Genomic DNA, 14,694 nt, shown 5'->3' with positions numbered 1-14,694 from the left:
GATTTGTACTCATTCATATCCATTGAAGATTAAAATATACAGTTAACCAAACAAAAAATATGAAATAAATTACCTCTAATTTTATTACTCCAAAGGTAACAATTGATATTTTCTAAAATTTTCTGTGTGAAAGAAATCGCTAATTCTAATGCATAACCCACAAGTAGATTTCAAATTTAGATGCTAATGAATAGTGTTTAGTCATGTTCCCTCATAAAAGCAAACATTCTGATATGTCTTCTGCTTGTTTCTAGGTCTCTATCTTCTTACCAGTGGAGAGGCCTATGTTAATGGATATGACGTCTCAAAGCAGATGGGCCAGATCAGGAAAAGCTTGGGCTTGTGTCCCCAGCAGGACTTATTGTTTAATTACTTGACAGTATCAGAACATCTTTATTTCTATTCTGTGGTGAGCCAAGGATATGTTCCTTTCCCCCACTTTGTTCATGTACTTAAGGTAAATCTTTCATCTTGGAAAGTTTAAAATTTTATTTTTTATAAATTCTCCTTTAAACATAAAGTCAAGAAAAGGTAAGAAGACACTATAGAGATGACGTAAGAAAGTAACTAGTGTAAAATGTTTCTAAGGATAAAGTTGAAAGCACCATGTGAGATATGGCTCCTCTTTCCAGATAAAAGGAATTCCTCAAAAGATGCGTCTTATTGAAATAAACAACATGCTGTCTACTTTCAACCTCCTAGAAAAGCATAATGCATTTTCAGTATCACTGAGTGGAGGAATGAAGCGCAAACTCTCCATCATTATAGCACTTATAGGGGGCTCCAAGGTAAAAAAATAAAATAAAATAAAAACAGTGGATTTCCACTGAAGGCCATCTAAAAAAAAAAAAAAAAAAGTCAGCTAGCATAAATCCAAAAGGTGATATGGATCTAACATTCTAAAAGGAAACTTCCAAATGAAATGCCAAATGGGATTTCTATTTCCAACCTAGTTGATATGAAATTATCACAGATTTGGAATTATTCCACCATTTCTAATTCAGTTTTAGTCTAAACTTATTATCTTAGCTTCAGTTGGACAAGTGATTGTAAAAACAAAATCAGAGTAAGCCCCATGACTGGTTAAGACCTGACCTCATATATAATGTTTAGCAATGGTCATGGAACTGTTCTTCTGGTCTTTAGGTAGTGATTCTTGATGAACCAACATCTGGCATGGACCCAGCCTCAAGGAGAGCCACCTGGAATCTGCTTCAGCATTACAAACAGGATCGTACCATATTATTGACTACCCATGATGTGGATGAAGCTGACCTCCTGGGTGACCGCATAGCCATCATGGTTAATGGATCCCTGCGGTGCTGTGGCTCTTCAATTTTCCTGAAAAAAATATATGGTCTCTCTCCCTTTGACCATTCTTTGTATATTGATGTCTTAATATTCTTCTAATATAATTGCCATTGATATTGACATCTTAATATTCTTTTAATATAATTTCTACCTATATTTTTTACTATCTACCCCAAACTTCAATGATTCCCTCTGTCATACTAACTGGAGCTCAACTATGATCCCTTTGAAATAATGGGCATATTTTAGTTCTTCAAAACTACCACTCTTTTTTTATTGCTTTGTCCAAATTTCATGTTCTTATCTTCCATGTAACTTCTGCTTAAATTTTAATTTGTTATACTTCTGCTGTGACTTCAATGAAATTGATAGAAATATGGATAGATGGATAGATAGATAGATACATAGATACATAGATAGATACATAGATAATAGCAGATGGGTGATGAATAGACAAGTAGATAATTTAAAGGATCTAAGGGAAATATACAGAATCAGGTATCTTTGTTCATTGTTTCTTGTTTTTCAAACCAGTATTAAATTGCTTCTGTATGAACAAAATATTGTGTTCAAATCTGGAGAAGAATTTTTCTAAACATTTCCATGTTCTAAGACCCTCTTTATCTCTTTTAGGCCATTGTTCAAAACTACTTATGAATCTGACAGTATTTTGTTGCCCCCTACATAAAATTTCAGTACCTTATTTCCAATATTTTATACTCCTTTTCATTTTTCCCCTTAAGCAGTAGTTTTCAACAAAGTTTCTTCATTCACCTTATTCATTATCTGCATACCTCCTTTAGAATAAATGCTCTTACCAGGGGAGAATTTTTTAATTGAAGTATAATGTATGTAGAACGTTCAGTTTGGTGAGTTTTTACAATTATATATACCCGTCTGATACCAAGGAAAAACAACATACAAAGCATTTCCATGGCTGGAAAAATTCCCCTTGAAACTCTTTCCATTAATTGCCTTCCTCCAGAGGCAGCCACTTTCTTATTTTTGTTATCGTGTGCTTATCTTGCTTTTTCTTGAATGTCATATAAATGAATTACATGCAGTATTTTTTGTTTTCTGGTTTCTTTACTTTCAGCTCAATATTTTTGAGATTCATCTCTGTTGCTGCCTATATCAAATAGTGCACACACTCTACTCTTCATGGACTTTTAGGCCATTTGGGGTAATTTATCTTTTCAAATTTCATGACCAAGAGTGCCATAAATTTGCTTGGATAAAAATTTATCTTGGGCAAAAATACGTGGATGTCAAGTTACCTGGTCAAAGATTGAGTCTATGTTCTGCCAAAAGATTCTCCAAACTACTTCTATTATTTTATACCTGTCAACGTGTTTGAGAATTCAATATACTCCATACTCACAAGAACATTTTTGGTGTCTTCGTATTTTAGCTGTTCCAGTGAATGTGAAAAATTATCTCTTATGGTTTTAATTTTTATTTCCCTGAAAATTAACTATATTGCATACATTTTCATATAAAATGATACTTTATATAAATTTTTGTGAAGCCTCTGCTCAAATTTTTTGACCATTATTCAAAGTTAGTTATTTAACATTTTTATGGTAAATTTGCATGAGTTCACATATTCTGGATATGAGTCCTTTGTCAGATATAGGTATTGTGGATATTTCCCCAAATGTTTTGCTTGCTTATTTAATTCTATGGTATCTTTTGATGAGCATAAATTTTTAATTTTGAAAAGTCCTGTTTATAACTGATTTCTTTTCTTGGTCAGTGTTTTTTAGGAAACTATTGCCTATATTTTCTTCTGGATGCTTTATAGTTCTAGCTTCTAAAGTTTTATGACATATTTCAGGTTGATTTTTTTATGAATGGTGATAGGGAAGTTTTGATTCTGATTTTTTTCCATATGAGTGTCTAGAATCATTTTTAGGAAACACAATTTAATACCTTTGGCACGTTGATGAAAATAAACTGGTTATTTATATGTAAATAGGTGTTTGAATTATTTTCTATTCTGTTTTACTGGTCTATAAGCATATCCTTTTGCAAATAGCAGTCATGCATACTGTATCTTTATAGAAAGTCATGAAATCAGGTGTTGTATGTCACCAACTTTTTTTCTCCTTTGGTTTTGTTTGTTCTTTTTCTAATTCTCTTAAGTGGTAGATCAAGTTGTTTATTTGAGACTTCTTGTTTGTTTTTTGTTTTTGTTTTGTTTGTTTGTTTTTGAGGAAGGCTTGTATCACTATGAACTTCCCTCTTAGAACTGTTTTTGCTGCATCTCATAGATTTTGCAAAGCCATGTTTTCATTTTCTTTTGTCTAAAAGAATTTTCTGATTCTTTGACTCATAGTCATCCAATCGTTTTTAGTAGCATGTTGTTAATTCCATTCTTTTCCCATTTTTATTTCTATATTTTATCTCTAGTTTTATACCTTTGTGTTTGGAAAAGGTATAATTTCTATCCTTTTAAATTTGTTGAAGCATTTTTGTGACCTAGTGACCTAGTATGTGCTCTATCCTAGAGAATGTTCCATGAGCACTGGAAAAGAATATGCATTCTGCTTTCCTAACATGCAGGGTCCTGGAGACATCAATTAAGTCCAGCTGGTCTATTGTATCATTTAGGACTTCTCTTGTCTAGTTGATTTTCTGTCTAGATGATATGTACATTGATATCAGTGGGGAATTAAAGTCTCCTCCTATTATTGTATTATTGTCAGCTTTTCTCTTTATGTCTGTTAGTATTTGTTTTATATATTTAGGTGTTCCTGTATTGGGTAGGTATATGTTACCAAGAATAATATCCTTGTCTTGTATTGATCTCTTCATCACTATATAATGCCCTTTTTTGTCCTTTGCCATAAGCTTTGTTTTAAAGTCTGTTTTATCTCAGAATAGTATTGTTACCCTTGCTTTTTTGTCATTTTCATTTGAATGAAATATCTTTTTCTTTCTCTTACTTTTGGTCAGTATGTGTCTTTAGCTCTGAATTCAGTCTCTTGTAAATGATATAGATTGGTCATGCTTTTTAAATCCAACCAGGAACATTTTTTCTTTTGATTGGAGCACTTAGTCCATTAAAATTTAAGGTAATTATTTATAGGTATGTACTTTACTGCTATTTTATTTCCTTCCATTGTTTTTGTCTCTCTTCATTTATTCTTTTTGTTTTCTCTTTTGTAGATCAAAGATTTTCTTTTGTAGTATGCTTGAGTTCCTTTCTGTAAGGCTTTTGTGAGTCTTCTGTAAGTTTTTGATTTTTGGTTACCATGATGTTCATGTATGTTGACCCATAATTATATCTATATACTTTAAACTGATAGTCATTTAAGTTCAAGTACATCTAAAAGATCTACATCTTTATTCCCCTCACCTACAATTTGTGATTTTGTGATTTTGATGACCTATTTTACCCTTTATGCTTATTTTTTACAGGCTTACCTAAGTGGTCTTCGATCCTGACTTTGTATTTTCCTTTTGTCTTGGGATTTTCCCTTTCCCATAGATTCCTGCTTCTTTTCCACCCATGAAAGACTCTTCATAATTTCTTCTAGGATAGGTTTAGTATTGCTTAATTCTTTTAGTTTTGCTTGTCTGAGAAAGTTTTTTTTCTGCTTACAGCTCACCTGTGGCATATGGAATTTTTTTGGGCTAAGGATCAAATCAGAGTGCAGCTGCAGCTGCAGCCTATGCCACAGCCACAGCAACACCATATCCAAGCTGCATCTGCTTCCTACATGGCAGCTTGTGGAAATGCTGACCCTTTAACCCACTGAGTCAGGCCAAGGATCAAACCCACACCCCTGTGGAGACTTTGGGTCCTTAACCTACTGAGCCACTAGAGTATCCTGGATTGCAGTTTTTTCAGTATATCATGCCACTCCCTTCTAGCTTGCAAAGTTTCTTAAGAAAACTCACTAAGCTGATAATCTAATGGGTGTTCCCTTTTAAGTTACTCTTTATTTCCTTCTTGCTGCCTTTAGCATTCTTTGTCCCTAACTTTTGCCATTCTGGATATTTTTCGATGTATAGTTGATTTACAATATTGTGTTAGTTTCAGGTGTTTAGGAGAGTCAGATATGTATATCTTTTTAAGATTCTTTCCATTTTAATTTGATATACCTTGGTGTGAGTCTGTCTGGATTCATCTTGTTTGGGACCTTCTGAACTTCCTATACTTGGATATGTTCCTTCTTTATGTCTGGGAAATTTTCAGCCATAATTTCTTCTAACACATTTCAGTCCTTTTGCCTCTCTTTTTCATAACTGGAACCCTATTGTGCATAAGTTGGCATGTTTTATATTATCTCATAGATCTCATATGTTGTTTTCCTGTTTTTTATTTATTTTTCTGTCTGATATGCCAGTTGGCTGATTTCCAGTATTTTATCCTCCAGATCAGTTTTTCTTTCTTCTGTGTCATTTAGTTTTCTATTCATTGATTCTGCAATGTCTTTTATCTCAGAAATTGAATTATCTCTTTTTGATTGTTTCATCGTGATAGTTTCTCATTCCCTTTTACAGGAATTTACACTTATATTCATAATCTTTCTTAACACAGTCAGCATTTTTATAATGACCTTTTTGAAATAAGGTCTGATAGACTGGTGATCTCTGTTTGCTTTTTTATTGTTTCAGGGGATCTCACTTGCCCTTCTAATTGAGAGTAGTTACTCTATTTTATTTTTCCTACTCTTCATTATGCTTTATTTTATTACTGGAAAGTCATAAGTCATTAACTTCTTCTATAAAATAGATCTTATCTGCTCCATAGGGTTTCATTAAATAAGTGAAATATTTAAAAGGACTGAAAAGAAAGATTTTTTTATATCCCCTAGAATTAAAACATTAGTTTTTTAAAAATTAAAACTTTAGTGAACTTATTTTGACTGATGTATAGAGACTGAAATTGCAAAACAGTTGCTAGCAAGATCATTCACAACTTTTTATATTTATTTATATCTGTTCTGTAAAATACCAACATGATTTTATTATTCAACATGTTTTTCATTTACAATGGGTTTTAAGGATTTTAAAATCCAGTGGAATTTTTGGAAGAATATTGTATGATGAATACTTGATTTAAAAAAAAATCTGCCATTGATTTAATCTTTGTCTGCTTTTCCCTGATTTTATGTGTATCAGTGGTTGAGAAAAAGATCTTTAAAGAAACTTTAACATTACAGCAGTTAGAATAAATATTTGGAGGCTGGATGATCGCACAGTCTTTGGGAAAATTATGCTCCAATATGTCTCAGAAAGGCAAAGATAAGGAATAATATTTTTTTCAGTTCCACATATAGACACATATATTAAACAAACAGTTATTGAGAAATATGGACAAAACACTTCCTGTAACCTGTTTAAGCAGCTCATTGGAGTTCAGGTTCTCTTGTTTTAGGTACTGACTTCATCATGCATGAAAAGTTCATTTGGGATGATGTGACAATACTCCATAAAGAGGATTCTTGTACTGTTGTACCTGCCATCAATCACCAAGAATGGCTGGTATAGTCTGGATAACAGTCTTTTATCAGATATATCTTTTGTAAAAATGCTCTCCCAGTCTTTGGCTTGTTTTTTATTTTCTTGACATTGTGTTTCACAGAGAAGAATTTTTTTTTACATCTGGTCAAGTTTTATTCGTCCTGCAATATGATTTTTAAATATTTGAATCCATAGCTTACATTTCCATGTCAGGAAATTTCACCTAAAGTTCCAAATTTGGGTTTTTTTTAAAAACATGTGTAGAAATGGGTCTTTTCATTTTACTCAACTTTCTCTGTCCCTGTGAATTTAGGAGAAACAGGAGAAATTTTGGAGAAAATTTATCTATAGTTGTCTTGTGTGTGTCCAATGTCTCTGATGTAAAGGCTGGATTTGATATGAACACCAGTGTTTCCTTGGGGTGTGCTGGCCACTATCACCCTGATAGGGGATGTGGTTGGTGTTGGAGGATCTAAAGCCTGTCCAGGGTATGGAGCAGGAATTCCTCTCTGCTCCATGGGTGTTGCTGCCCTGTAAGTAATAGAATCTGCTCTCCTGTTGTTGGAGTAGAAGCCTAGAGGTTCAGGCTCAAATCAGGCTCTTTTCCCTGATTGATTGCTCGACCTCAAAGAAGGGGAGTAGAAGCAAGTGAGGCTTGTACATTCTCAGAGTCCTAATGCATCACCTGTGTAGTCAACCAAAGCCACTCTCATATGCAAGCAAGTTCACATCACTTACCAGGTTGTGGTCATCCCAGATCTAGTTCAAGGCTGTGGATTAGAGTGGACTGGGCTGGAGCATTTGCTAGACTGAAGCTAGCAACACTTTGTAAAATCTTGGCTGCAGAAATTGAAAAGGTCATATTTCTGCCTCTGTGGCACTCTTCCACCAGGACCTATCTTCCCCAGAGCCAGCACCAAACTGGGGGGTGGAATGAGTAGAGCCAAGTGTTTTCCCAATTCATAATGGGGAGTTCACCTAGGGAGCAGCCACTCATGCAGAGCTCTGTGAGCCCTGGTTTTTTTTTTGGGGGGGGGGGTTGTTTTGTTTTTTGTGGGTTTTTTGTTTGGTTTTTTTTTTGCTTTTGGTTTTTGGCTTTTGGTGGGTTTTTTTGTTTGTTTGTTTGTTTGTTTGTTTGGCAAGTCAGCATTCATGCACTCTCTGTAAGTATAATCTAGGTTTCTCCAACCTTTCTATCTGTCCCAGCAGTTCTCCCACAGCTAAGGATTTTTGTTTCCACTGTGTAGTACCTCAGAAATGGGATCCATTTACTCCCCAAAGCAATGATTCTCCACACAGACCTTCTCTTCTTTTCAAATCCCTCCCAAGGATGGAGATCCCAACCCTATGCCATTTCTCCATCCTACCTGTTTCTGAGGAAGTCTTTCTTGCTGCCCTGGTTGTAGAGGAGTTCTTCTGTCAGTTTCTATTTCGTTTTCCATGAGAGTTGTCTCACATGTAGATATATTTTTGTTGTGATTGTCAAGGAAGTTGAGCTCCATGTCTTTATACTTGACCATCTTTTTTGGACACCACGCAATGACTTTTATATTGATCTGTGTCCCATTAATTTGTTTATTCATTTATAATTTTTTAAGTATAGTTTATTTACAGTGTTGTGTCAATTTCCTCTGTATAGCACAGTGACCCAGTCATACATATATATATATATACATATATATATATATATATACACATTCTTTTTCTCATACTATCATCCATCGCATTTTTTAACAAGAGATTACATATAATTCCTTGTTCTGTACAGAAGAACCTCATTGCTTATCCATTCTAAATGTAATAGTTTGTGTCTACCAAACCTAAACTCTCCCTCCATCCCATTCCCTCCCTCTTCCCCCTTGGCAACCACAAGTCTATGCTCTATGTCTGTTAGTCTGTTTCTGTTTTGTAGGTAGGTTCGTTTCTGCCATATTTTAGATTCCACACATAAGTGATATGGTATTTGTCTTTCTCTTTCTGACATTCTTCACTTATGAGAATCTCTAGTTGCATCCATGTTGCTACAAATGGCATTATTTTATTATTTCTATGGCTGAGTAGTATTCCACTGTATACATGTACCACATCTTAATCCAGTTATCTGTTGATGGACATCGGGATGTTTCCATGTCTGGGCTAATGTGAGTACTGGGGAATTAAATATATAGGTACATATATTTTTTTAAATGTAAGTTTTGTCCAGATAAATGCCTAAGTGAGTGATTGCTGGATCGTATGTTATTTATATATTTCTTTTTCTGAGGTACCGCCATACTGTTTTCCATAGTAGTTGTACAATTTTACAGTCCCACAAACAGTGAAGGAGGTTACCCTTTTTCTCCACACCCTCTGAAGCATTTGTTATTTGTAGGCTTGTTAATGGTGGCCATTCTGACTGTATGAGGTTGCACCTCATTGTAGTTTTGATTTGCATTTCTCTAATAATTAATGATGTTGAGCATCTTTTCATGTGCCTAATACATATTCATATGCCTTCTTTGGAGAAATGTCTATTTAGGTCTTCTGCCCATTTTTTAATTGGGTTGTTTGGTTTTTTAGTTGTTGAGTTGTTTGTATATTTTGGAGACTAGGCCCTTGTCTATTGCATTGTTTGAAAATATTTTCTCCCATCCTGTGGATTGTCTTTTCATTTTTTTATGGTTTCACCTGCTGTGCAAAAGCTTTTGATTTTAATTAGGTCCCATTGGTTTATTTTTGTTTATATTGTCATTGTTCTAGGAGGTGGATCAAACAAGATGTTGCTGTGATTATGTCAAAGAGCATTCTGCCTCTGTTTTCCTCTAGGAGTTTCACAGTTTCTGGCCTTACATTTAGGTCTTTAATCCATTTTGAGTTTATTTTTGTGTTGGTGTTAGAGAATGTTCTAATTTCATTCTTTAACATGTAGCTGTCCAATTTTCACAGTACCACTTATTGAAGAGACTCTCTTTCCTCCACTCTATGTTTTTGCTTCCTTTGTCATAGATTAGTTGACCAGAGGTCATTGGGTTTATTTCTAGGCTTTCTATCTTGTTCCATTGACCTGTATTTTTGTTTTTATGCCAGTAGTATTCTGTTTTCATTATTTTATCTTTGTAGTATAATCTGAAGTCAAGGAGCCTGTTTCCACCCAAATTTTTAAATATTTTGTCAAGTTCTGTGAAGAATGTCATTGGTAATTTGATAGGGAATAAATTGAATCAGTACATTGCCTTGGATAATATAGTCATTTTGACAATATTGATTCTTCCAATCCAAGAAAATGTTATATCTTTCCATGTGTTTGTGTCATCTTTGATTTCTTTCATCAGCATCTTACAGTTTTCAGTGTACAGTTCTTTTGTCTCTTTAGGTAGGAATATTCCTAAGTATTTTATTATTTCTGATGAGATGATAAATGAGATTCTCTCCTTAAGTTCTCTTTCTGATCTTTCATTGTTAGCATATAGGAATGCAAGAGATTTCTGCCTATTAATTTTGTATAAACCTGCAACTTTACTAAATTGATTGATGAGTTCTAACAGTTTTCTGGTAATATCTTTAGGATTTTTCTCAGTATATTATCATGTATCTGCAAACAGTGATAATTTTATTTCTTCTTTTCCAGTTTGGAATCCTTTTATTTATTTATTTTTTCCCTCTATTTGCCGTGGCTAGGACTTCCAAAACTATGTTGAATAATAGTAGTAAAAATGGACATCCTGTTTCTGTTCCTGATCTTAGTGGAAATGCTTTCAGTTTTTCACCATTGAGAATGATGTTATATATGGCTTTTATTATATTGAGGTAGGTTCCCTCTATACCCACTCTCTAGAGAGTTTTTATCAGAAATGGCTATTGGATTTTCTGAAAAGTTTTTTCTGCATCTACTGAGATGATCATATGGTTTTTGTTCTTCAGTTTTTTGATATGGTGTATAGCACTTATTGATTTTCAAATATCAAAGAATCCTTGCATCCCTGGATAAATCCCACTTGATCATGGTCTATGATCTTTTTAATATATAGGATTCAGTTGGCTAGTATTTTGTTGAGGACTTTTGCATCTATGTTCATCAGTTTCATTGGCCTGTAATTTTATTCATATATTATGTCCAATGATATTTTTATAGTTTCTAAACAAAATCCTGTCACTGCTATATCAGGAAGGTTTTAGTGACTTAAAAATAGACACATAGATCAATGGACCAGAGTAGAGAACCCATAAATAAACTTACACATATATGGTCAATTAATTTACAACAGAGGATTCAAAAATACACAATGGGAAAAAACTGTCAATTCAATAAGTGGTGTTGGAAATGTGGTAAAGTCTGGGAAAGCTATATGAAAAAGAACAAAATTGGAACACGATACTATGCTATATGCAAAAATCAACTTAAAATGGATTTATCTTTTCATAGATATTTTATTGATACAATTTTAAACAGGATTGTTTTTTTATTTCTCTTCCTGATAGTCTATTATTAGCATGTAAAGTCAATATATTTCTGCATATTAATTTTATTTTCAGAAACTTAATTCATTTATTAGTTCTAATACTTTTTTGGTGGTGACTTTAGAATTTTCAGAGTATTGTGTGTCTGCAAATAGTGAATTTTTTTACCTCTTCCCTTCCAGTTTAGATGACTTTTATTTCATTTTCTCATTTCTGCCTTTAGGACTTCCAGTAATAATTAAATAGAATTGTCAATAATTGGTATCTTTGTCTTGTTCCTGATTTTAGAGGAAAATTTAACTTTTCACTATCGAGTATAATATTAGCTGTAGGTTTGTCATAAATAGCCTTAATTATGTTGGATATGTTCTCTCTATACCCACTTTGATGAGATATTATCATGAATGGGTGTTGAATTTTGTTGGTCACTTTTTCTGCATCTATTGATTGATCGTTTGATTTTTATCCTTTCTTTTGTTAATACAGTGAATCATATTAATTTATTTGTACATATTAAATCTTTCTTGCATCCCAGAATAAATACAACTTGATTGTGGTGTATGATCATTTTTATATATTGTTGAATTTGGCTTCTAATATTTTGTTGGGGGTTTTTTGTTTGTTTTTTGTTTTTTGTTTTTGTTTTTGTTTCTGTTTTATTGCTTTTTAGGGCTGTACTCGCAGCATATGGAGGTTTCCAGGCTAGGGTTAAATCCGAGCTACAGCTACCAGCCTATACCAGAGCCACAGCAATGTGAGATCTGAGCTGCAACTAGAACTGACACCACAGCTCACAGCAATGTCAGATCCTGAACCCACTGAGCGAGGCCAGGGATTGAACCCTCAACTTCATGGTTCCTAGTCGGATTCATTTCCACTGGGCCATGATGGGTTCTGTCTTGGGGATTTTTATATCTATATTCATCAGAGTGATTGGCCAGTGGTGTTTGTTTCTTATACAGTCTTTTACTGTTTTGGTACCAGGGTAATTCTGGCCTCATAAAATGTATATGAAAGTGTATATTCCTCTTCAATTTTTTTTAAAATTTATCAAGAGTTGTCATTAATTCTCTTTAAAATGTTTTGGAAAATTCCTCAGTGAAGCCATCTGCTTCTGGAATTTTCTTTGTTGAGAGATTTTTCCTTAGTGATTCAGTCTCCTTACTAGTAGTAGATCCGTTCAGACTTTATTTCTTCATGGTTAAACCTTGGTAATTTTGTTTCTGGGGATTACTATGTATCCACTTTTTTTTTTTTTTTTTTTGTCTTTTTGCTATTTCTTTGGGCTGCTCCCACGGCATATGGAGGTTCCCAGGCTAGGGGTCGAATCGGAGCTGTAGCCGCTGGCCTACGCCAGCGGCCACAGCAATGCAGGATCCCAGCCGCGTCTGCAACCTACACCACAGTTCACGGCAATGCCGGATCGTTAACCCACTGAGCAAGGGCAGGGACCGAACCCGCAACCTCATGGTTCCTAGTCAGATTCGTTAACCACTGCGCCATGACAGGAACTCCCTATGTATCCAATTTGTTCACATGTAATTGTACTCTACTATGATATTTTTAATTTATGTGACATCAGTTGTAATGTAACATCTTCTATCATTTCTGATTTTATATTTTGAGTCTTCTTTGTCTTAGCCTAGCTAAAATTTGTAAGTTCTGTTTGTTTTTAAACAATCAATTCTTAGTTTTGCAGACTTTTTTCTATTGTTTTATATTCTCTATTTCATTAATTCCTCCTGTATTCTTCATTATTTCCTTCCTTTGAAAACTTTGGAGTTTGTTCTTCTTTTCCTAGTCCTTTGAATTGTAAACTTATGTTGCTTATTAGAGATTTTTCATAATTTTTTAACTTGCCTCTCTGTAATGCTTTTGTTGAATCCCATAAATTTTGGCATGTTGTATTTTAATTTTCATCTGTTTTAAGATATTTTCTAATTTCTCCTTTGATATCTTCTTTGACCCGTAAGTTTTTCAAAAGTATATTGTTTTATTTCCACAGATTTTTTAATATAATGATTTTTAATTTTTTCCATTATAGCTGGTTTACAGTGTTCTGTCAATTTTCTACTGTACAGCATGGTGACCCAGTTACATATACATGTATACATTCTTTTTTCTCACATTATCAGGCTCCATCATAAGTGACTAGACATTGTTCCCAGTGCTACACAGCGGGATCTCATTGCTAATCCATTCCAAAGGCAATTTTTAATTTTCCTGTTTTCCTTTTGCTATTGCTTTCCAGTTTCAATCCACTGTGGTCAGAAAATATACTTGGTATGAATCCAATCTTCATAAATTTGTGAAAATGTATTTTGTGATATAATATGTGATCTACCTCAGAGAATGTTCCAAGTGCACTTGAGAAAAATGTAGATTTGGCTTCTATTTGCTGGAGTGTTCTATATATATTTGTAAGATTCATTTGATTTATTGCGTTGTTAAAGTCCACTGTTTACTTATGGATTTTTGTGTCTGGTTAAGCTGTCCACTATTGAAAGTGGAGTTTTAAACCCACCTCCTTTTATTGTATTTCTGGCTATTTCATATTATAGTTATATCAATGTTTACTTTGTGTATTTTAGGATTCCGATGTGGTGTGCATATATTTTCTTTTGAGTTGATCCTTTTGTTATTATCTAGTGTCTTTCTTTGTCTCTTCTGAGTGTTTTGACCTTAAAGTCTACTTTTCCAATAAAAACATGGTTAACCCAAATTTATTTTGGTTATATTTTCAAGGAATATCTTTTTAATCTCTTATTTTTAGCCTATATATGTCCTTAAATCTAAAGTAAGTTTCTTATAGACAGCATATAGTTGGCTCTTGCTTTTAGCTATTCAGTCACTCTACATTTTTGATTAAAGAATTTGATCTGTTTACATTTAAAGTAATTTTTGATAGGGATTAATTATTACTATTTTCTTGTTCATTATTATTTGTTTTCTTGAGGGGTTTTGTCTCTTTTTCCCTCTTCTGCTGTTTTTATTTTTTGTCATTGTTGAATTTTTGTATTGATATGTTTGATACCAAAAGAAAACAAAAATTTTCTTTTCTTTTGTGTAGCTTATGTAGATATTTTCTTTGTGGTTATCAAGTGTCTTACATAAAGTGTCTTAAACTTATAACAGTCTATTATAGGCTAATAACAACTTAACCTCTATCACATATAAAAATTGTTCTTTTTACAAACCCCTCTCCAACACTTTAGTATTGATGGCACAATATATATCTATTTTTATTATGTGTCTTATGTATTATTATAATTTTTAATAAAAATTTAACATTTAGTTACAGGTATTTTTAACATTTGCCTTTTAAATTTTATAGTAGAATTAAAAGTAAAGTTTACCCACCACCATTATAATAATACATTATTCTGTATTTGTCTGTGTAGTTACCATGATCTGTGAGTTTTATATTTTCATAAACTTTCACATTACTTTTTATCATCCTGTCTTTTCAAT

General features: G+C 33.3%; 1 protein-coding gene across 3 annotated transcripts in view; it reads left to right on the top strand.

The window, feature by feature from the left end:
• ABCA15 (ATP binding cassette subfamily A member 15) overlaps positions 1 to 14,694 on the top strand; it is a 162,961-nt gene that overhangs the window by 99,783 nt on the left and 48,484 nt on the right. For 2 of the 3 annotated variants that reach the window (XM_085017383.1, XM_085017386.1), the window contains 3 exons: positions 255 to 409; positions 633 to 788; positions 1,147 to 1,357. In XM_085017383.1, coding sequence (XP_084873509.1) covers positions 255 to 409; positions 633 to 788; positions 1,147 to 1,357 — 522 coding nt within the window. The remainder of the gene's footprint in view (positions 1 to 254; positions 410 to 632; positions 789 to 1,146; positions 1,358 to 14,694) is intronic. The other variant, XM_085017384.1, reaches the window with a different exon arrangement.

This window comes from Sus scrofa, chromosome 3 (assembly GCF_054392235.1).
Source record: "Sus scrofa isolate SSC_HxYL_T2T_F1_AM1 chromosome 3, Sscrofa_HxYL_maternal_Yorkshire_Landrace_v2.0, whole genome shotgun sequence".
Taxonomy (NCBI): domain Eukaryota; kingdom Metazoa; phylum Chordata; class Mammalia; order Artiodactyla; family Suidae; genus Sus; species Sus scrofa.
This window is presented reverse-complemented; position numbering and strand designations above follow the sequence as displayed.